General features: G+C 35.3%; 1 protein-coding gene across 16 annotated transcripts in view; it reads right to left on the bottom strand.

Annotated features, from left to right (window-relative positions):
* ABI3BP (ABI family member 3 binding protein) overlaps positions 1-22,413 on the bottom strand; it is a 252,672-nt gene that overhangs the window by 70,891 nt on the left and 159,368 nt on the right. For 8 of the 16 annotated variants that reach the window (XM_059392066.1, XM_059392067.1, XM_059392070.1 and 5 more), the window contains 13 exons: positions 20,553-20,612; positions 18,268-18,327; positions 17,384-17,467; positions 15,570-15,629; positions 14,741-14,824; positions 13,110-13,166; positions 11,907-11,966; positions 11,173-11,256; positions 8,209-8,283; positions 7,314-7,370; positions 6,575-6,646; positions 6,059-6,106; positions 3,048-3,122 (listed from right to left, as the gene is read on the bottom strand). In XM_059392066.1, the coding sequence (XP_059248049.1) occupies positions 3,048-3,122; positions 6,059-6,106; positions 6,575-6,646; positions 7,314-7,370; positions 8,209-8,283; positions 11,173-11,256; positions 11,907-11,966; positions 13,110-13,166; positions 14,741-14,824; positions 15,570-15,629; positions 17,384-17,467; positions 18,268-18,327; positions 20,553-20,612 (876 nt within the window). The remainder of the gene's footprint in view (positions 1-3,047; positions 3,123-6,058; positions 6,107-6,574; positions 6,647-7,313; positions 7,371-8,208; positions 8,284-11,172; positions 11,257-11,906; positions 11,967-13,109; positions 13,167-14,740; positions 14,825-15,569; positions 15,630-17,383; positions 17,468-18,267; positions 18,328-20,552; positions 20,613-22,413) is intronic. The other 8 variants (XM_059392079.1, XM_059392080.1, XM_059392069.1 and 5 more) reach the window with 7 other exon arrangements.

Genomic DNA, 22,413 nt, shown 5'->3' with positions numbered 1-22,413 from the left:
CCCAAAGATACAGATGGAGTGAAAAGAAGGGCCATCTGTACCCCAATGTTTATAGCAGCAATGGCCACGGCCGCCAAACTGTGGAAAGAACCAAGATGCCCTTCAATGGACGAATGGATAAGGAAGATGTGGTCCATATACACTATGGAGTATTATGCCTCCATCAGAAGGGACGAATACCCAACTTTTGTAGCAACATGGATGGGACTGGAAGAGATGATGCTGAGTGAAATAAGTCAAGCAGAGAGAGTCAATTATCATATGGTTTCACTTATTTGTGGAGCATAACAAATAGGATGGAGGACATGGGGAGATAGAGAGGAGAAGGGAGTTGGGGGAAATTGGAAGGGAAGGTGAACCATGAGAGACTATGGACTCTGAAAAACAATCTGAGGGTTTTGAAGGAGCGGGGAGTGGGAGGTCAGGGTACCAGCTGGTGGGTATTATAGAGGGCATGGATTGCATGGAGCACTGGGTGTGGTGCAAAAACAATGAATACTGTTATGCTGAAAATAAATTTAAAAAATTTAAAAAAAAAAGACTATGAAGACCTTCTGTATTGCTAGGATAAATTGAGTAAGCTCATTCCCCTAGGCAAGGGGATTTCTAATTTCACCCACTTTTAAGAAGAATAATTAGAATTTATTTTCTTTCTCATGATTCATTTTCCAAATCTTTCTTTTGCATTAAGTAGCACTGACAAAGCAAAAAGTTTGTGGGTTGCAGCTACTTTCTGTGGGAGATACTGATGGGCTGAGAGGTGCCTCAACTGGGACAGAATCAGAGGCTCTCTTGTTAGAGGCAGGCGGCCACACCAAATTTCAGGGTGAGAGACTAGAATGCCTTGAGCACATGAATCTATCCATTCTGGTTACATAACTTGTTGAACAAAGTTAACCAAAGTCTAAATCAAAATTAAACAAATTTGAACTTTAGAATATACTATAATAATAGGAAATTAAAGATCCTGATTTATAAGTATTTTTATAAGTACAGAATATATAGCTGAAAAAGAAAATGATGAACGTCTTGTTACCTCATATCTCCTTTACTTTTAAAAATTCTACTAACCAGTAATTTATATTTCCAATGTCTTAATTCTCACCACTTCTTACTTTTCATTTCTAATCTTCCAACATTCAACAAGTTTTCATGCTTTCTTTCTTCTCTTGATTTCTCCTTTCTCTGCTACTTCTATTTATGCCTTACATTTAAATAAAAAGCTGGGAGACTTTATCTGTTGTGTTTTTAAAATCAGATTTTAATTTTATATACTAGTTTTCCTGTTTTTATTCCTATTCTATTCATTAATCATTACTTACTCTCTAATCACTGTTTTTCAAACTGTTTTCTTATGGATTAATATTTCAAGTGTATTTACTGTTATTTTAACGTTGTTATTTTTCCAGGGGATATTTGCCTTGGTACCTTTTACCAAGGTACCAGGCGGCAGGCGGCCACACCAAATTTCACATATGGTTTCACTTATTTGTGGAGCATAACAAATAGCATGGAGGACATGTTATTTGTCATGGGGAGGACATGAAGGGGCGGGGAGTACCTATATTATTTTCATAGCAAAACTTTAATAATTAAATAAAACAGATTTAAAAATATGTTAAAACAGATTTAAAATCATTAGCTAGATGTAGAACATAGAAAGTCTTTTAAGGAATTTTCCCTTAAAGAAAAAAGTGACAGACAAAATTTCTCTCAGAATCAGATATTAAAGATTATGCCCAAATCTACAGTTTTTTCTTTCAGTAGGAATACTGAGATATGATTAAAGGATTAGTGTTAGGAATTCAGAACTGTTAACTTGCTTGAGCATAATTTTGATGTTGCCACCATTTTTCTTTCCCCAGACTGTGAGTGGTAGAGAAAATTCCTTTTCTTCCAAACTGGGGAGGTATACCCCTAATACTTTTTGGAAGTAGACCATGTATAAATGATATTTTTAAGTTTATGCAATAGGGCTAGCCTGTAAATTCCTTGACCTTAGAAAGATACAATTTTGTCTCACATCCCCAGTGTCTGGCACGTTCAGCATGCAATAAATATTTGTTGAGTGGCTACCTGATGAGATGAATTAATTGCTTAAACATTGAGGGGTGATATTATTTGAAATTAGAGAAAAGAGGAGATCAATGACAACAAACAAGGCATGACCAAGCACATGCTTGGCATATGTACCAATGCTAGAGATGTTTGGAAGAACTGAATGCATCATACTTATTAATAAATGGACTGCAGAGGCTGGATAAGGAAGAGGAGTAAAAATTAGATATAAAATAACAAGAACCTGCCAGAGATGTAAATGAAAAATTGAAAGGAGGAAAAGATGATAAACTTGTTTTGAGGTATGTCAAGATCACCTAAGTCCCCAATAGAGATCCTCCAAGGCAGTTGGAGAAACTGGATAGGATCTTGGTTAAGAAGTTGGGTTAGATTGATCATTCAAATAAGAGCCTCTTAGAAAAAATGCAAAATAGTTTATAATGACTCTTGTTTGGATCCTTACCAAAATTTTTACAGCAAAAGCACCAAAGAAATATTATATAAACATTGTATTATAGGAGAGAATATATAGACATATAAAACAAATTTTCATGATTTGTTTTATATATCTATATATAAATAAATAAAATCTACTGAAAGTTAAAAATAAATAAATAAATACTGCTAAATAAAATCTACTGAAAGTTAAAAAAAAAAAAAGTGATTGGCAGGAGGAGGCACATTCAAGGACCATGGAGGGGACAGGTGTTCTCAAGCTCAGAGAGGTAACAGGAATAGGCAGTCTACTCTTTTAAGAAATTCCATTCTTCTCCAGCTCCCTCTTCAAATAATGTAACCATAGGGAAGCTTTCTGGAATAAGCTATTCCAATAACATACTTAATGAAGTTCAAAAATAAAGAAAATTATTTTTTAGGTTTCAAAGGAAGATTCATTTTACAAGAGTTAAGAACTCTTGTAAACCATAATTCAGCAGAATAATTCCACTAATATCAAATTGTTCAGGTCAGAATATAAAATATCTATTTACCTGGGTGGGTTTGTGGGATTCTTGGATGTGGAGATGTTTTTGGTTTGGGAGGAGCACGCGGTGCTTGCTTGGGAGCTAAAAAAAAATATATAGGTTTAGAAGTCTTGAGCGCTTCAAGAATTACAGCATCTAAGCCTCTAGGATCTCAAAGATGAAGACCTAGACACACAGCAATTAATGCAATTAAAGCTCCCAAAGAACCACAAAATACAGGAATATAAATATATTATTATAAGGGAAAGCAAAACAGTAAAGTACATTATATGATGTCCAAGATACTCAGCTGACAAATGAAACTGTTGGAATTTCAGAAATATCTACTTCAAATACCTTTCAATAGGTTAAAAATAAATTTTATGGTAACAAGAATTCATCTTTATTATAAGTTTACACCATTTTACCAGAATAGCCCAGTATATTTAAGTGCAGATAAAGATAATTTCTTCTAAAAACAAAGGTAGTGAGTTATATTCCAAATACACCTAGAAAACAAATGCATTTTAATAGCAGTGCTAATGAAAAAATTTCATTAAACAAAACACAGTTCTCATTGGTCAGACTGGGGAAGAAAAACTGAAAAGAAATGAAAGGATACATTCCTGAGAAAGTTATTCCTTTCTTAGACAATTCCTAAAGTAGTTCTAGGACATTCACTGTAACAACCAATTGTATCTTTATTAAGAAAACTTGAAGTATATTCTGCTGGAGGAAATGAAAAATCAAACATGGGGTTGTAGTTTGTGGAAACACCTCATTGGGATTCTCTCAAGAGTGATTAATATAAATAGCTTAGGAGAAACAAAATGTTTTTTCAAGGTCACCAAGTTTTAGGCACCTTAAAGAAAGCTTGCTGAAAATAAGAGTTTTTAGATACTAGAAATTTCTAAAAAGTCTGCATGCAGTGGTTTCCATGAGATCTTCAGTGGCATTGCCTGTGGAGAAATGAACACCAAGATATGCAGGAGATTGTACTGGTCTAGGAGCCTGAAGATTTAGAGCTCCCTTTGCTAATCACTCAGTCTATAGCTTCACATTCCCCATCAAAATAACAGGACTCTTATAAGAGCTCTTCCAGTCTTGAAATTCTGATTCTAGAGTTTCTTTCAATCTTTGATTTTCTTCAGTCTCAACTTCCTTGCTAACGTTCCTGATAGGCTCTTTGCTTCTCCCAGGGTATGAGGTAGGTATCACTAAGAGTACTCCCAATTAAACATTTCAATTGTATCCATTAATACAGCTATTTAAGAAACTTTGGAAAAGGTAGAGGTAGAGGTAACTGGTACAGATGTAGTTAATGCAGTTAGTGTGAAATTTCAATAAAAATTATAACTGTAAAGTTTAATAGGCAAAATTTAATAAGATATTTTAAAGGACAATGTATAAAATTAAGATTAATATCTCCTTTGGAAATAGACCCATGTGAAATCGTTTAATGATAATCAAAACACAAGTTTGGGCTTATTTTCAATAAACTATCAGTCCAAGAAAGCCTATAGGTATTGAGAGGATTTTTACTTGTAAGAAGCAGCACATTTAGTTATTCATGTTGGTGATTTGTTGTCTCATCTTTTAAATTCCACCATCAAATAACTTGCTTTTATGACTTGCCAATTAGATGGTTTGACTTAGTTTCTTTTATTTACATGCAGAAAGGCCAAACTGCTGCAGGAAGAGGACTAGAAAGAAATAGAAGACCTGAGTAATAATAAAGTGATTGGCCAGTTGTACCCCTTTATGTGTTTTTCACAGTGAAATATGTTTCTGGAGGTTTCTGTTAATCTCAAACACAACGTAGGTACCTTAAGATATTCTGTACATGACCACAGAACTTGTAAAAGTTCTAGTCAAGATGATAAAGTATTTGAAATTAGGATATATATTTATGTTTAAAAATGGAATATAAATGTTATTCCCCAGAAACATTACTATGTCCTGTTGAAACACTTGCAGAGTAGCAGAGAATGGTTTTTTGGACATATCCTGAAGAATATTCAGAATACTGCCATGTGAATGGCTATAGCTTATGGGTAGGAGAAGTCGGGCATCAAAAAAATAGGATCGCCCATCAAAGAATGTGAGCACAGTAATTAACTTGGGCTTTCTGAAGTCTATAGTGCCCATATTGTCTTTCCATTCTTATAAATTCTGCAAACACTCACCTTCTACATGAAATACAAAATAATATTTACCTGGCTCGGTGGAAGGCTCATCAGGGCTGGGTAGGATTATGGTTTGGGAAGGCAGAGGAGATGTCTCTATGGTAATTGAAGGAAAGTACCTGGGGCTATGATAGTGCTTCACAAACTTTGAGTACAGGTAGATGACAGAAAGGATGGTAACAATTAAAAACAAAGAAAGAAAATTGTAACTCTGCAGCAAAATAGCATTCCTAATTCTTCATAATACATTTAGTTTAAAAAATGCTGAGATGCTAGATTCCAAAATTCTCTCAAAGTAAGCAATATTCCTTACTTTTTAAATCCTCACTTCAAACTAATACCTCCTCAACCATCCTAGAAAGACGTATTTAGTAGTAATCTTAAAGGGAAAACCAAAGTATTAAAAAATGTTAAAGCATGAGTCAGTGAAGAAGCATTGGATTTCACTTAAAATTAGAGCAAAAAAAAAAAAAAAGTCAAAGATGTAAATTAATGTCATGGAATGAGTGTTAATGGAAAATATGTTGCTAGGGCAGAAAGTATCAAATGGATCACCATACAAAAAGAAAACAGAAATATTCAACACAATACAAGCTGGCAGAATGTTTAATGTTAGGAAAAAGATGCTTTAGGCTCAACAGTTTCACTGACTTAAGTACAGAAAGAGACCAACATCTAGAAACAAAACAGAAGAGACTTTTTGGACAATGGTTATGAATAGAAGCACCTAGAAAGAAAATTAACTGCCATGAAAAAGAATGATGTTGCAACATGAATTCACAAAGAAAGAGAAACTGAGGTTGTCAGGTGATGGTGGTGATGAGGACAAAAGCTGCTGAGGTGTGTCATTACCTAGTGTGGTCTCAGGTGGTTCAGACACATTTGTAATAGATTCCACAACTGTATCAAAACAAAGGAGAACAATTTTAGAAAACTTCAAGATGCTAAACTATAGTCGACTATTTCCTTCTTGGATATCAGCACACCTCATTCTCTTAGGAATCTGCATTATATTTTTACAGCTAGGACAATGGATTTAGAGAAGAAAAGAGAGAGAACCAAAGGGGAAATCCTATTCTGTCATACTAATTTTCCAACTAATATTAATGTTTTAATTGTCATTAACTGGCTCTCAAAAGCTATTATGCCTCAATATTTTGATACCACAGAGAAGCCAGAATTTCTGTATTCAGAGATCACTTATCATTGTAGTTTGAAGACTCCAAGGACTTTGGAAGCTACTGCTCTTCAAATGAATTCAACTGTAGAACAAGTACCACAGCTTGAACTTCCATGTTCCATGGGCATAACAGATGCTAATTAAAACTTTGTTGAATAAATGAATCAAAGCACGAAAATTTTTACCACCTCCAGTCTTTGGTTCCTCTGGACTGAGTGGTGCTTTGGCAGAGGGATACAGATAATCTGTTACAGTTGGTGCTACAGAATAAACAGGGAATGGCTGGTTAGTGATGGGCAGGACATTACACACTGTCATAGAACACTGTATTTAATTTGAAAACAGAGGTTAGTTATCTTAAGTTAATATGTTCATGAGAATACATAACACTCAGGTAGATTAAGAAGATGACTGCAATTTAAGAGGGCAGAGATGAAGGCAGAAAATCAAGGCAGTGTTCAGTGTGGGCACATACACACACACCAAAACAGGCAGTGTCTTCAGCAATTTCTACCTGGAGCAAAGCAGGTAATGTCGCTTCCTTACATATTTTGATTAAGGATTCTAGTAAGAAAAAGACAAAGAGTGAGTCCTTGAAAAGCATAGAGATGAATCCTAAATAGAATATAAACATGAAAACTAAGATGTGCATATTCGTATTTAAAGAATGATTAGAATATTAAAAAATTAAATCTTACATTCAGAGTGAAAGGGAGTTAAGGAAATTGTGAAACTTGCATAGAAATACAGCAGGCACTTGCACAATGTGCTGTATGTAACATGCGGCTTTTAAGATTCACTGGATGAGCCCAGACAAGATGTGAGGAGCTATGAAATGTCACAAACTGTGAGGACATCCAAAGATGACTTCTGCAATGAGATGGAAAAGCACATATATTTGGCTTCTCATTGGGAAACATTTTTTACCTAGAGCTTCCTTTGATGACTCAGTGCTTAATGTAATCGATTCCAGGACTTCAGAAACTAGCAAAGAACACAAAATGATACAACTGATCAAGGAGGGTTATTGCCAGCATTGAATGAATGCATGCAAACTAAATATTTAGAAAAGTGTCTTGCACTTATAGATGCTCACTGTTGGCTGTTATGATAATAACAATATTATTAATAATACTAAGGGAAGCTCCAATAACTGAATTAAAGTCACAATTTTCTAAGTGTTGATTGTTAACAATCATACCTTGTACTGTTCATGAGCCCCCAAATGCCATTTAACTAGTTACAGGATGCACAAAGGAGATGAAAAGAAATTATAATCCTATACTAGATAAAAGTAAGATCTTATGTTTCAAAATATACGTCAGGGGTAGCAACCTCATTGCTAACTTAAAATGTTTGTTTTTAATTTTGAAAGGCAATGTTGTATAGGTTGGTTTTGTTATCTTTACTGAAGTGAGCACTTTCACTTTCCTTGATGGCTGCAACTGAACTAGCATTCTTTTCACAAAGCAGAACAAAAATTTAATTTATTCCTAAAGAGGAAGTTTGTAATCTTAGTGAAAAATAAGAAGAATAAAATCAGTTCTTCTGAGTAGCTTACTGACTACTTAATCACATACTTGATTATTCTTTATGTGATAGAGTAAATACAATAAAATGAAGATAAGTATATTCAGCAGTTGAATAGCAATTATTATAAATAAATTACTAAGTTAATACCAATAGGTAGTCATGAAAAGAGCATGTACAATATATGGAGATGTTAAATGTATTATTTGCTTTTTTATATTTGGAAATCAACACTTGGAATACGTCCCTTGAAGCTTACAATGTACCCAGACAGATAAAACAGTCTAATTACCAGGTTGGCTCTGTGTCATTTCTAGGCTTGGTGATGTCACTGGTTTCAAAATAAGAGTTTGCAGTTCAGTGGGAGCTGAAAGAAGAGCATCTAAGTTGTCAAAGTAAGTATGGATATTTCACAGATTTTAGATAAAGGTAGCAATGAACTGAAATGCATAGATCTTCAAAATCATAGGGTTATGGAGAGCCATGTGGAGTATACATTATTTAAAGCAGAAATTGAAAAACTATGGTCCTCCTAATCCAGCCCTTTGCCTGACCTGTGAGCTAAGAATGAATTTTGTGTTTTACAATGATGCAAAAAAAATTAAGAGTAATATCTTATGACATGTGTAAATGATATAAAATCCAAGTAACACTTTATTGGAACACAACCACACCCACAAACTAATATGATTCAAGGTATATTTATATATCACTTACATATTGGTTTTGGTTGCCTTCACTTGAGATACTACATTAGAATCAAGTAGTTGTGACAGACACTGAATGGCCTACAAAGTATAAAAGATTTACAATCTGACATCGTTACATAAAAATTTGAAAATAAAATGGGTTCTTACTATTATATCTGAATCTGAATTCCCACAAGGGCTTTCTAAGAGCTTCCTATCACTGATTTTATGATACTGAGATTACCAAAATGTTTAGTACCATCTAGGAGTGCTTTGTTCTGTGTTTTAATTTGAACCCCGCCTTGGGTAACGTCAATAGGTATTGAGTTTTTATTTTGTTATTCCTACCCTTCCATCTACTAATGCAAAAAAAAAAAAAAAGGTTATTTTAAAGCCCAACTCTTATCAGTCCACACAGAACTCTGACTTAAGTATTTTCTCTCTCTATTTTTACCACTCAATTAAACAAATTGCTTTTGTGTAAGCAAATTGCCTTATATCTAAAAAAACAACAGAAACCCTTTGGAAACAAGGTTTCCTCACAATTATACTGTTTTCTTTTCAAGAAGTAAAACATGTTCTTACTTTTGATCTCTACCTCTGTTCCTCACCTCACCTCACTCCACTCAACTGTTAATATGGTGCCAGGAACACAGAAGGCAAGGAAATTTTTGTTTACTAAGCCAAAGGAGTATTGCTAATTTTTAAAAAGATAAATGAAATGGTAGGAGAACAGAATGAGATGCATCTTTTGTTGGAGACAATCTTTATGCAGGGCACATGATGATTTTGGCTACCCCAGATCTTCCCTAAGCATGAAACTTCTGGTTAACCTGCAATTGTAATGATGACAATCAATATTTGTATCTCTTTTCTCTTAGAAGGCATAGAGCTGGGAAATGAAAGTTAACAAGTTGAAAGTTGTCAATCCTGGGATCCAGCTGCAATAAGCTGGAAGCACTCAAACTAGAAATCGTTGACTTTCTTGGTTTCAACTGTGAAACTTTGGGAAGTTTAAAGTTTGGGAGGAGAATGAATTTTTCCCTCATGTTTTTGAAACTAAAGGAAGAAAATCTTGGGTTGCTATTGTGTTTCTAGGTCTAGAAACCTTCAAAAGTATTGTACATAGGCCTATGTTTTCTAAAACATATTATCTTGAGTTTATTACCTAAGTTTGAAAATTTTTACTTTACTAATCTAATTTGCTTCGTATCACTACTGAGGGTATTTTGAGAACCAAAATAATATAAAAAAATTATTAATTAAGGAATAGGAATAGCTACTGATATAATTAGATACTCAGAGATTCCTACTTAGTAAAGATTAAGAACCAATACTAAACTGTGGTGGAAGATATAGAATAACAAAATTCACCCATGGTGAGGAAAGCCTGTAACTTATATTTACTAGGATTAGCACTTCTAGGAAGCATTTCTCTTTGCGGGGGGGATAATTTAAGAGGAGAAATCATCTTTTAAAATAGGAAGGGAATAGTGAAAGTGTCTCAAAAATCTCATAGAAAGTAAGTTGCTCGGAAAATATTCATGATCTTTAATTATCATCATTTTGTATCCCCGGACCAGGTAATGAAATTTTAAAGGGGGTTTCATGGCAGATAGATTTCCTCACATGGGGTATGTTCTATGGTGAGCGCTATGAAGTATGTAAACCTGGCAATTCACAGACTTGTACCCCTGGGCTAACAATACATTATTTGTTAATTAAAAAATAAAAAATTAAAAATAACAGGTAGCACTTGAATTAAGAATCTTGACTTCCAAGAAGGTAAGTATGAAACAGAACAACAGCAGTCTAAGGAAGGAGGAGCAACCCTAGCCATGATAATGATGGAGTAGGTTTTTAATGAGTAAAAAAGCTTATAATGCAGTCACAAAAATCATTACCTAACATTGTTTCTGGAGTCTCATAACTATGAATAACAGGCTCAAAACTTGTAGCAGGAACTAACCAAATGTGACAACATGAACATGAGAAAGTTTAAACACACATAGAAAATCTTAATTTTTTTTTCAAAACATTAGTTTCAAATGACAAACATTAACTTTTGAATTGACAGAAGCAGTTTCTTTTTGAGGATTTGGTCATACTAGTTGGGAACTATTCGTCCTAGAAGACAGTCACAAACTTTAAATTCTGCATGAGGTTTTTCTAGGAGTTTGATTTTCTGATTCTAACCAATATGAAAACTTGCTTTGGAAATGCTGTTTAGGCAATAGATATGAAAATATGCAGGAAAGTAACTTGTTGCAGTTTTTGAAAGCTGAAAAAGATACTTATGCTTATATAATCATGACCACAATAAATAGATCATGTTTTTAAGAGCAGATATAGCAATAAATAACTATGATTGATTATGCCAATTTTGCTATTAACACATCTTTAAAGAGATGAAAAATTTCAGTCAAGAATTAGTTGCTAACCATAACTCATTCTTTGACTTTTAGGGAACATGAAGACTATTACTTCCCATCAGAGACATTTCCTTGAGACCCCACTGAGACGGACTGCTAGGGTTCACCCCTCAAACCATGACATAACATATTTACCCTGTTTGGTCTGAGTTGCCTCAGGGCTTGATGTGGTTTTAGGCCTGGGACGTGGACGACGGGTTCGTTGTGCTGGTTTAGGAGCTGAAGAATGAAACTTCAGATTACTCCAGTGAAGACAGTTTTGGAAGTAAGAGCAAAATTTTCTAAAATACATTATATTGCCTTGAAGTTCAAGGCATATATATTTCAAGGTTGAAATATTTTCTCTTATTTTGTTAACTATTGTTTTAAGCACTTGAGAGACAAATCTCGCACACAGAGTCAAGTCAAGGAGTGAGCAATCTCATAAATGTCTAGATTTAAAAATAGATAAGGACTCTAGCCACACTGTAGGTAGTAGGGTTGTAGGTTCATACCAAGAAATAGAACTTTCCCAAAGAATCTCTAATACCATGTGAGCTGTCATGATTTGTTTGGTCAGGAGAAGATACAGACATGACCGACTTTGAAACTCAGGTTTAAATTTGAACCCAGTTTAGACAAGAGTACATGATACAAGTTCAAGATTACATGGTTGACAGATATTCCCAGGTCCATGCATAACTGTCAAAAACAATAGAAGACTTCTTTTAAGAGTTTTAAAATCCCTTAAGAAGAAAAAAAAAATAAAGTTGAAGGACAGCAGATGAAAAGACAGTTTTATAAAGCTGGTGACAAAGTGATTATGATTATGATAGAGTGGGTTGATGATGAGCAGGAAAGAACTGTTGAAGAATGCAGAATATCATTACCTAATGTAGTTTCTGGAGCCTTTGTCCTAAGAGTGATGGGTTCAAGGGCTGTAGGAGGAACTAGTAAAAAAAATAATAAACCAAAGATATTTTAAAAATTCATTTGAAGACTAACTGCAAAAGTCAAATTTTAAGCTTCGGGTCTGACAGAAAAGGAGCACTCTGAAGATCTGACCACACTCTGGCAAAGCACCCATTAATCTCACATGATAGGTACAGCATTGTACTTTGCTAAATAACACTGTGATCATTAAGAAGTTTTCCTAGAAGTTTTGATTATCTGATTATTTTTAATATGTAAAATTTTGCTAAACAAACTTTTTTACACATTTATATATATTTATACTTTTCTAACTTTTACACATTTATATATATTTATACTTTTCTAACTTTACTGGAAAAAGTATATTAGTCTACTTGTGGAGACAAATACTTATTATTTAAATAATCATGGATATAATAATGAATTTATTTATTTGAGAGCATGAGGATCAGTACATAAAACAGTGTGATCATCAATGTTTCTAAGTAGTCTTTGACTCAAGAAAAGTTAAGAAACTGTTTCCTTTGCTGTGCAAAAGCTTTTGATCTTGATGAAATCCCAATAGTTCATTTTTGGCCTTGCTTCCCTTAACTGTTAAACCCTCTTAGCAAAGAAGAAAGAAGCATCTTACTCTATAATGAAAGCCTATCATCTAGACTTTCAAGACTTAGGCACAATTATAATTTTGATAATTAACTAAAAACATCATTTTTGGAAAAAACAGATCCATCTGTATAATCACACAAATCCTAATACAATAAAAAGTAATGTGATTAAAGAATATGGTATTTCTGCAATCAATGAAGGATAAGCAGGGCATATAAGGGATAGGTGGAAATTCATGTTTGAAACAAAGCTCAAAGTAGTCAGTCCTGTTTTAGCACATACATATGATCGCATGAAACAACAATGAACAAGTTACATGGCAGTTTGGTGCCTTGAAAATAGAATATTCACATATTCTATTAAGAAAATAGAATTTTCTTAAGTTTAACTTAAACACAACTTGATGTAGAGTTTAGCATAATTTCAAGATGAAGACTGCAATGGAAGACAACAGAGGGTGTTAAAATGGTTTTAGGATGCAGTAGGACCCATGGCTACAGTGGTATGACAATGAGCAGGAAAAGCACTATTTGAGGGACACATATTCTCATTACCCACGATTTCTGGAGCTTTAGTTCTAAGAGGGCCAGGTTCAAGATCTGTAGTAGGAGCTAATGAAAAGCAATGAAATAAACATTTGTGAAAAGTCAGAAAATTGATTCTAACTAGCATAACACTGCTTCAATAAATGTATAGCAATTAAATTTTCTTCTGAAATTAAGTACCTAAAGATTTGGTCACCCTATAACTGAGTAAATATTTTTTTTTAGGAAATAGTGATAGCCTACATAACCTGGTAAGCCTCTCAAAGTCAATACAATATTCTCTTAGTTGTTTAAGTACCTAATTCTGACTATTGCCCTAGGAAACTTGTTTAAACATTTTACCAGATATATACTAATAAAAGTGTTCTGGCAATTGTTGGCTTTTTTGTGGAAGCTTTAAGGAGATAGAACGTCTAAATAAGATGGATACAGTAAATGGTTTTATGTTTGAAAGGAGGCAAGAAAAGAACAAAGCAAAGTGAACTATGTTCATCTTGTTAAGAACTTGTAAGTAGAAATAGTCTTAGAACTCAGATGATGCAAAGGTATTCAGCTAATTAGGATAAGGAACAACCACTCAGTGTGTGGTGCCAACTAGAGCAGCTCTCTGCTCTACACAAAAAAATGTTGTACCCTATATATGTGGAATAGGTTGCAGGAAAGACCACTAATACTTCTAGGTTCAGATCCAAACTTCTGAGTCATACCTTCAAGAACTTTCTTCAACTGCTCTTACGGGCCCTTCTAAACTCACTGCTATCATTACCACTTAGAAGCCAGAACTTCCCTTATTCCAGGAGACCTGTATCCTCTATCTAGGCTCAATACCTGCTTTCTTTCCTTTTTAAATTTATTTTAATTAATTAATTAATTAATTTATTTTCAGCATAACAGTATTCATTGTTTTTGCACCACGCCCAGTGCTCCATGCAATCTGTGCCCTCTCTAATACCCACTACCTGGTTCCCCCAACCTCCTACCCCTCGCTGCTTCAAACCCCTCAGATTGTTTTTCAGAGTCCATAGTCTCTCATGGTTCACCTCCCCTTCAATTCTAAGATTTCCCACTTTCTTCCTAACTCCTTATTCCTGTCCTTCACAAACGTCTCTCTCTTTAAATGCATAGATGTTCATAAAACCTGCAAAAAGTAATCTTGATTGGCACAGACACATTGCCTTGGTTCAATCTTTGAGTGTTTCCTATTGGGGGTTTTGACTTTGGGTGTACTACAGACTGAGAAGTAAAAAGAAGCCATCTACATCTATGATATCCTCACAGCTGTTGATGTAGCTCTAGGAGGAAATGAAAGGCACTTAATGTTTCTTGAAATAAAAATGATTGGTTCTATTTAAGACATTTTGTCTTCTAGAGAAGTATGGAATAAAATAAGAGTAAATAAAATATATAGTAAAACTGAAGATCTTTATGCACAAAATACAAGGAGTCCAGTTCCCTCCCAAACATCCAGATGTCTCCCAAACAATGTTTTCCTTTGTTAAGTCAATGGTGGGATCAGTGTAGATCAACTAGTGCCTTCACCAATACTGGAATCACAAGGGCTATCTCTTCTCCCTCCGGCATCAATCCTAGACTCCCAAGAGCTTCTAAGACTACTCCTTTAACCAGAAACCCACAATTACCCAGTTTTTTTTTAGGTGCTTCAGAAGTTGGTGTAGTTTTATGTTTGGGACGTGGACGACGGGTCCGTTTTGATGTTTTAGGAGCTGAAGAAAGAAAACCTTTGGTTACTACAGAGTCCATAGTTTGGAAGCTAAAGGTAGCATGACACATGAATCCAGATTTTCTAAACTTACTACATTAGTAAATCTGTCTTTTCAACCTTTCAATTTGAAACTTTCACCCTTAGTAGTATACATTCTTTTATAAAGGCAATTTCATTGAGAATGAGTCATACAGAATTAAGTTATTAATTCAAGAAGTGAAATAGTGTTCTTAGTTCTCTTCTATTGAACAAAAGAGTTAAGTCCTGCTGCAGAAATATTATGGGGCAGCCATGGTCAGATACAAACTCTGTGATAGTTTACTAAGATAAGGCCATATAATTAACTAAAATGTTTATCAAAGGACAGATATTAGAGAGTTTTAAAAAAGGTAGGACTGCAGATGCACAAAGAAACTTCCTGATACTGTAACAGTCAGTAGAGTCAAAAGAACTGCTTTTTAAACCCAGCTTTAATAAAACATGGTTAAAATGCACATGAGATGACGGAGCAATTTTAGATGGTTACTTGTACAACAGAAGACCTGAGTTAGGTTTATGCATGGCTCTCTTAAAAACAAGGGACAACTTGTTTTAAGAGTCAGTGTCCTCAAAACTTTTAGGATGAAGAATTTTATGGAGTGACAACAGAGGACAATGTAGTCCTTATGAAGCAAAAGAACATGTAGCTATGAAGTTGATGGAGTGAGTCTGAGAATCAGCACTTACTGAGGAGCATGTGTTATTACCTTGTGTTGTTACCCATGTTTCAGTTCTCAACACAACCGGTTCAAGGTCTGCAGTAGGAACTGACCAAAAGTATTAAAAATAAACAAAATAATTGCTTAAAATGTTAAAAAACCTGAAAACATTTCAAAATTTATCTTAATCATATACTTTCTGGAACTATGTAGCAACTTCTTTTATTTATTTATTTTTTTCAGCGTAACAGTATTCATTGTTTTTGCACCACACCCAGTGCTCCATGCAATCCGTGCCCCCTCTAATACCTACCACCTGGTTCCCCCAACCTCCCACCCCCCGCCCCTTCAAAACCCTCAGATTGTTTTTCTGAGTCCATAGTCTCTCATGGTTCACCTCCCCTTCCAAGTTCCCTCAACTCCCTTCTAAAAACTATTCAACTAAAAAAAAGTAGACCTCTGATTTCCTAAAATTTGGCCATACCTAAGTGGGGTAACGATTTTCTTATTCCTCCTTTGATGATCTGATTCTAACTAATAAATCAAAATGGGATGTGTGTGTATTGCTAACAACTTTGGGAGGAAAGTGGAGCTACAGCATGATGAATTGAACAGGTTATCCCTTCATTCTAAGCAAAGAAATATGCTTTTATGTGCAACAAAGAGCTTACTGATGTCCACTTGATCAAATCTCAATTACTCCATCAGATGCCTAAGAATCTCCACTGTGAGAATCCATAGGCCAATGAAGATTCAGAAGGATTTGACTATCTCTCTCTAGTCAGACATCTTTTCTACTAGTACTATTGTTAGACTTTCTCCTTTGGTTGGTCTCACTTATACTCACTCTTTCTGATTTTATTACTACCTTTTTTTAAAAAAAGATTTTATGTATTTATTTGACAGAGGGAGGGGGAGAGAGGGAATACAAGCAGGGGGAGTGGGAGAGGGAGAAGCACGTTCCCTTTGAGCAGGGAGCTGGACACAGGGCTCAAACCCAGCACTCTGGGATTATGACCTGAGCCCAAGGCACACACTTAATGATTTAGCCACTCAGGCACTCCATATTCCTACCTTTCTACTTATACATGTACTACGGTGGTTTCAAGGCACCATTTAAGTTTCTTTTTTTTTTTTTTTTAAGATTTTATTTATTTATTTGACAGACAGAGATCACAGGTAGGCAGAGAGAGGGGAGGAAACAGGCTCCCCACTGAGCAGGGAGCCCGATGCGGGGCTCGATCCCAGGACCTGGGATTATGACCCGAGCCAAAGGCAGAGACTTTAACCCACTGAGCCACCCAGGCGCCCCACCATTTAAGTTTCTTAATCTAACTTTTGAGATGTACATATTTATGTACCTAGTACATTTTGTTGATAGCAGTGAGAAATCAATCCTGATCTTGTCTTTGCATACATGATTTCTAGAGCCATCTTCTATCTTATTTATGAAGGCTTTTGTTCTCAACTTATTGCATGTCTGAGGATTAAAGCATGTCTCCCACACCTAATTTATACCCCCAAATTTGCTGATATTACCCAGGGATACTAAAGATATTAGTTGTTAATTTGAACTCAATATGCCCAATTTTTCTAAAGTTTTATTTTCAGTATATAAATGGAAATTAATTAAATGCACAGTGACAGAGAAGACTTCACTCTAGAAGAATGAAGCATTCAGTTGCTCCACAGATTTTCCCCTGCTGTGTTCCTTTTGCCATCTCTACAGTGGGAACTGCTGTTTAACACAAGTTATATCTTTACTTTTATGGGGCCTATTTGTTACTTCCACACATTGGGATTACTCTTGAGCCCCTGCTGGGTTAGGCTACTGCAACTCTAAACCAGGAACACTTGTTTACCTGGTTTGGACTCAGATGCTTCAAGAGTTGGTGGGGTTTTTGGTCTGGGACGTGGACGACGTGTCTGTTGTGATGTTTTGGAGGCTGAAGGAAGAAATTCTAGGGTTATCACACAACTACATTACCTCTGTTCTGGAAGCAATGAGAGGTGAAAATATGGTTCTAGATTTTCTACAACTTTTAGACATGTGTCCTTCTAGTTTGAGATTTTTGTAATGTATACTCTGTATATAATTCTTGTACTATAGAGGTTTCTTTGAAGAAAAAAAATCCCTTTTAAATTCAAGAAATAAATATTAGTAATTATAATCAAAGTGTCATAGAGCAGGTTGATTGGGCAACAGAAAGGTTAAGAACCACTGCTAAATTTTAATGTATTATGAAGGATGGTCATATTAAACCCGAGATTTAGAATTCAATTTTCCTATCTTTCCACACTTTCTATGTAACTACTAAAACAAAAACACGTCATTACCTAAATATCAACAAAACAATATCACACAAATAGAAAAAAATTTGGAAACAAAATGTGAAATAAATGGATCTTCCTGGCCCCATGATTGCTATTTCTTGGCTTTATCTGTCTAGAGAAGAGGTAGGAAGCTACAGTATGTTTGAGAACCATTTTTTAACCAACACTGCTTAGATAAAACAAAAATAATGTGAAAAAATTTCAAATAGGTTACCTGGCAAATAAATGTTCTGAAGTACATTCATGTATGACTGGTTCTCTTTAAAATGACAGGTAAACTTAATAGTTTTCATAATTTTAAGAATATAAATGAATGTCCAAGAATGACGACATATGGTCACATAAAGCAAAATGAAACTCAGGGTTTGACAAAAGCAGAGTAAGTCTTGTTGAAAAGATAATATATTATTACCTAATGTTGTTTCTGGGGTCTTGGGTCTAAGAGTGACAGGTTCAAGAACTGTAGCAGGAACTGCCGCCAAAATACAGTAAACCAAAGAAATTTTAAAACACATGAAAAGTAAGAACATTCACATCTAAACAAATCTACTTGTATCAATCTTTCTACAAAAACAAAGAAAAAAAATTAACCTCCTAAATGAAGGAAAGAGTAGATGGTTGTTCTTTGAAGATTTGGCCAAACTATAGTCTTGGTCTTAGGTTTAGCCTTTGAACTATCTTGATTGTCTTAAAGAAGTCAGCATAAAATTCTCCTAGGTTTTAGCTAATGGATTCTGATAACTCTGCACTAGAAAATATTTTTATTCATTGACCTAACATACACTTGGGAAAGAAGTTGTTTTTTAAAAAAATCTGAGCTCAATCTGTATTTCTATGGAAGCTGAACATGTATACTTACTATGTTTAAGTAAACATGGATACAATAAACAGTTTTTAAGTTTGAAACAGATATAAAATTTAATCATTGAAGTGGACTATGTTGATCTTTCTCAGAACTCATCTATGGAAAGAGTCTGAGAACTCTTTCCAAACCACGGCACATAAGAGAGCAGAATAAAGATGGTCATTCGGTCTGAAATACTCAGTAGAGCATCTGTTTGGCTAAAGACCAGATAAAGCAGAAATCAAAGACCACTGAGGTCTCTGTATCAAATCTAAGCTCCTGAATCAGGTCCTCAAAATCCTCTTTCAGTAGGCTCTCTGGACTCTTCCAAATGCAACATCATCAATAAACTTGTTTTGGCCATCTGGAAGTAAGACAGTCTGTTTCAGGCTGGACTGTCATTGTGGCTAACCCCCTACCAACTTACATGTGTAGCCCTTCTGCCATGGTTCACTCTTCCCTCCATTCACTGAAATCCTGTACTAAGCCCAAGGTCCAAGTCTAATCGACTTTGATCTTTTCCTTTGCAAGGTCAGTATTTAATGTATCATGCAAACATGTACCCAACTCTACTGTTTTAGAAAATCTCCCACAGCTGGCATATCACCCACAATTGCCAATATTGGTCCAGAAATATGCAAGGGACTTATGATTTTTTTTGTTTATTTGAACAGAATGTATTGGCTCTGATAAAGAAGATTTATCATTAAAATTTGAATGGAAGTTGATGGCAAGAAATATACTAGATGCATATCAGAGAAGACTCTCACATAGAGTAAGATATTGTAACACCAAATATATCGCACCCAGCCACATTCTCTGACACCTGGGCAAAGCAGACATTACTGACCATGTCATGACCTCACACTTTGAGCCACTAATAGGTTGGCACTGTTTGGGGTTCTCATGGGGATAGACTACTTGGGTTCACCCTTAAACTAAGGAATCACACATTTATCAGATTCAGTCTGAGGTACTTGAGGGCTTGGTGTTGTTTTGGGTCTGGGGCATGGACTACGGGGTCTTTGTGTTGTTTTAGTAGCTGAAGAGAGAAAAGCTTTGTGTTACTCTAGGTGTTAAGGTTCTGGATTCTGAGGAGAGGTTTTTCCAAGAGCTGTCAGATTTTCAAAAGTTACAGGAAATTTTCCGTTATTTAATGTTTTTAATCTTTTTATGCCAATGTGTCTTCTTTTTATCATTGGTGGTACTTTGAGGCAAATTCATGTGTCTGGTTGAGTTGTTTGTTCAAGGCATGAAGATTAACACTTGTAATTAAACACACAGAATTTCCTCATTGGGGAAAAAATGAGAAGGAAGGCTCAACTCTGGTGCAAGGGAGGGGCATTTAGGGTCACACTGAGGAAAAGGCTTATAATTTAAAATTTTGGATTTAGGTAATTTCCTATATGTCAAATTAGTAATAAAACATCTCATTACTTAAAGCACCAACAAAGAAACAAACATACCATGTAAATAGTTTTTTAAAGACTTAGCAACCTAAATGTACAAAGGACCCTAGGAATGGCTATTACCTCTGATCTAGATAAGAAAAAGATCCGAATTTGTTTTAAACTTGGCTTTAACAGAGAGCACTGTTCAACAAAGCACGAGATAACATGACAATGCAAATGTACCAGCGAAAGCAACGTTTTGAATTAAGCTAAGATCAGCTCTCATAAAAACAATAGGAAATTTGTTTTTAAGAGGCTTCAGGATTTGTCAGATGAAGTAACTGAATGGCAACAGAAGATGATGGTGGCTGTCTCATGAGAGAGGGAAAGCCAGGAGATGGAGACTGAATGGAATATACAATGAGCAACAAAGGTATTTGGTGAATGACACAGAATCATTACCTAATGTTGTCCCAGGTGTCTCAGTTCTAAGAGTAACAGGTTCAAGGTCTGTCACAGGAACTGAAGTAATAAAATAAGCAAAAGAAGTTTTTAAAAAATTTATAAAGGGTTATGAAATTTACTTCAAGATATATTTTGTCAGTGTAACATTTCATCTAGAACTACTACTTTATTTCTAGATAAAGGGGACTGTGACTGTGTCTCCCCAAATTACTATGTTGAAGACTTAACTCCCAAATGTGACTGTGTTTGGAGATAGGGGAGATAGGGGCTTTGAAGAGGCAATTAAGATTAGATGGGGCTGTAAGAGTAGGTCCCTAATCCAGTATGACTGATGACCTTATAAGAATAGAGGCACACACAAGGAAGGCTCACACACAGAGAAAAGGCCATGTGAGGACACAGCAAAATGAGACCATCTACAAGCCAAGGAGAAAGGCCTCAGGAGACATTAAAACTGCTGAAGCCATCATCTTAAATTTCCAGCCTCCAAAGCTGTGAGAAATCAATTTCTATTGTTTGAGCCACCCGGTCTATGATGTTATGGCAGCCTTAATAAGCTAATACAAAGGGAAACCAACTGTTTGGTCCAGAATTGGCTAAACTATAGTTGAGGACTTCTTCATCTTATGAGAAGTCTTGTTATTACTTGTAGTCTCTGTTAAGCAGAGGGAAACAGTTAAGAGTAAACAGTTACCTCTGTTGAAACAGTTCAGCTAGTTCATGATTGATTATTTGAATCTACATGGTGGACTCTAGGACATTTTTAGGCTTTTACTTAAATACATCCCTAATCATCTTGAAAATCAAGTAAAATACTAACTTGCACTTTCGTGGGTGCTGAATAAAGAAGATATCTATTATGTTTATCACATTATGGTTGCAGAAAAAGTTCCTAAAGATCCCAGCAGCCATTACACAAATAACCAAAAATGGGTATGATGACCTTGCTGATAACTCAGCTTTGGAAATATCTTGTGACCTGTGTCCAAAGGAAGGTACTCAAGAGGACTGGGCAAGGACCCACTCACAGTCTGTGGCATTCAGTAAAGCACCCATACACTATCAGTACCAGAAAAACATCATCCAGTGTGGAAAGAAAAGGATTCTGAAGCTCATAAGAACAATATTGGACTCCTGAATGGAACATTCAAGCCTCCTTCAATTTTCTGTGGTATTAACCAATAAGAGCTTTTGATGGACACTTCAAATAAGCAGATCCTCTGCCCCTCTGGTTTCCTCTATATATATCCTATTTTTTTTCTTGTCTTCGTTCATTCTCACCTGTCCACTTGTACAAATTCTGATGTGACATCAAGACTTAAACTCCTTCCCTGATCTACCAAGCTCCAAAATGATGCTTTACTTCCTTAAGACCTTATATGATGAGTCTAACATTTAATGTTGAAATACCCCCAAAATCTTCAATTTGCAAATACACCCCCTGCCTTAGCAACCTCTTCGACCTCAGCCACAGCAACTTCTTCCTAGAAACATTGCCAAAGGCAAGGGAATCAAGGGCAAAAATGAACTATTGGGACTTCAAGATCAAACGCTTTTGCACAGCAAAAGAAACAGTCAACAAAACCAAAAGACAACTGACAGGATGGGAGAAGATATTAGCAAATGACATATCAGATAAAGGGCTAGTATCCAAAATCTATAAAGAACTTATCAAACTCAACACCCAAAGAACAAATAATCCAAAGCAGACACCCAGATGACCAAGAGACACATGAAAAAGTACTCCACATCACTCAGCATCAGGGAAATACAAATCAAAACCACAATGAGATACCACCTCACACCAGTCAGAATGGCTAAAATTAACAAGTCAGGAAATGACAGATGCTGGCGAGGT

Source organism: Mustela nigripes, chromosome 2, assembly GCF_022355385.1.
Source record: "Mustela nigripes isolate SB6536 chromosome 2, MUSNIG.SB6536, whole genome shotgun sequence".
Classification (NCBI taxonomy): Eukaryota; Metazoa; Chordata; class Mammalia; order Carnivora; family Mustelidae; genus Mustela; species Mustela nigripes.
This window is presented reverse-complemented; position numbering and strand designations above follow the sequence as displayed.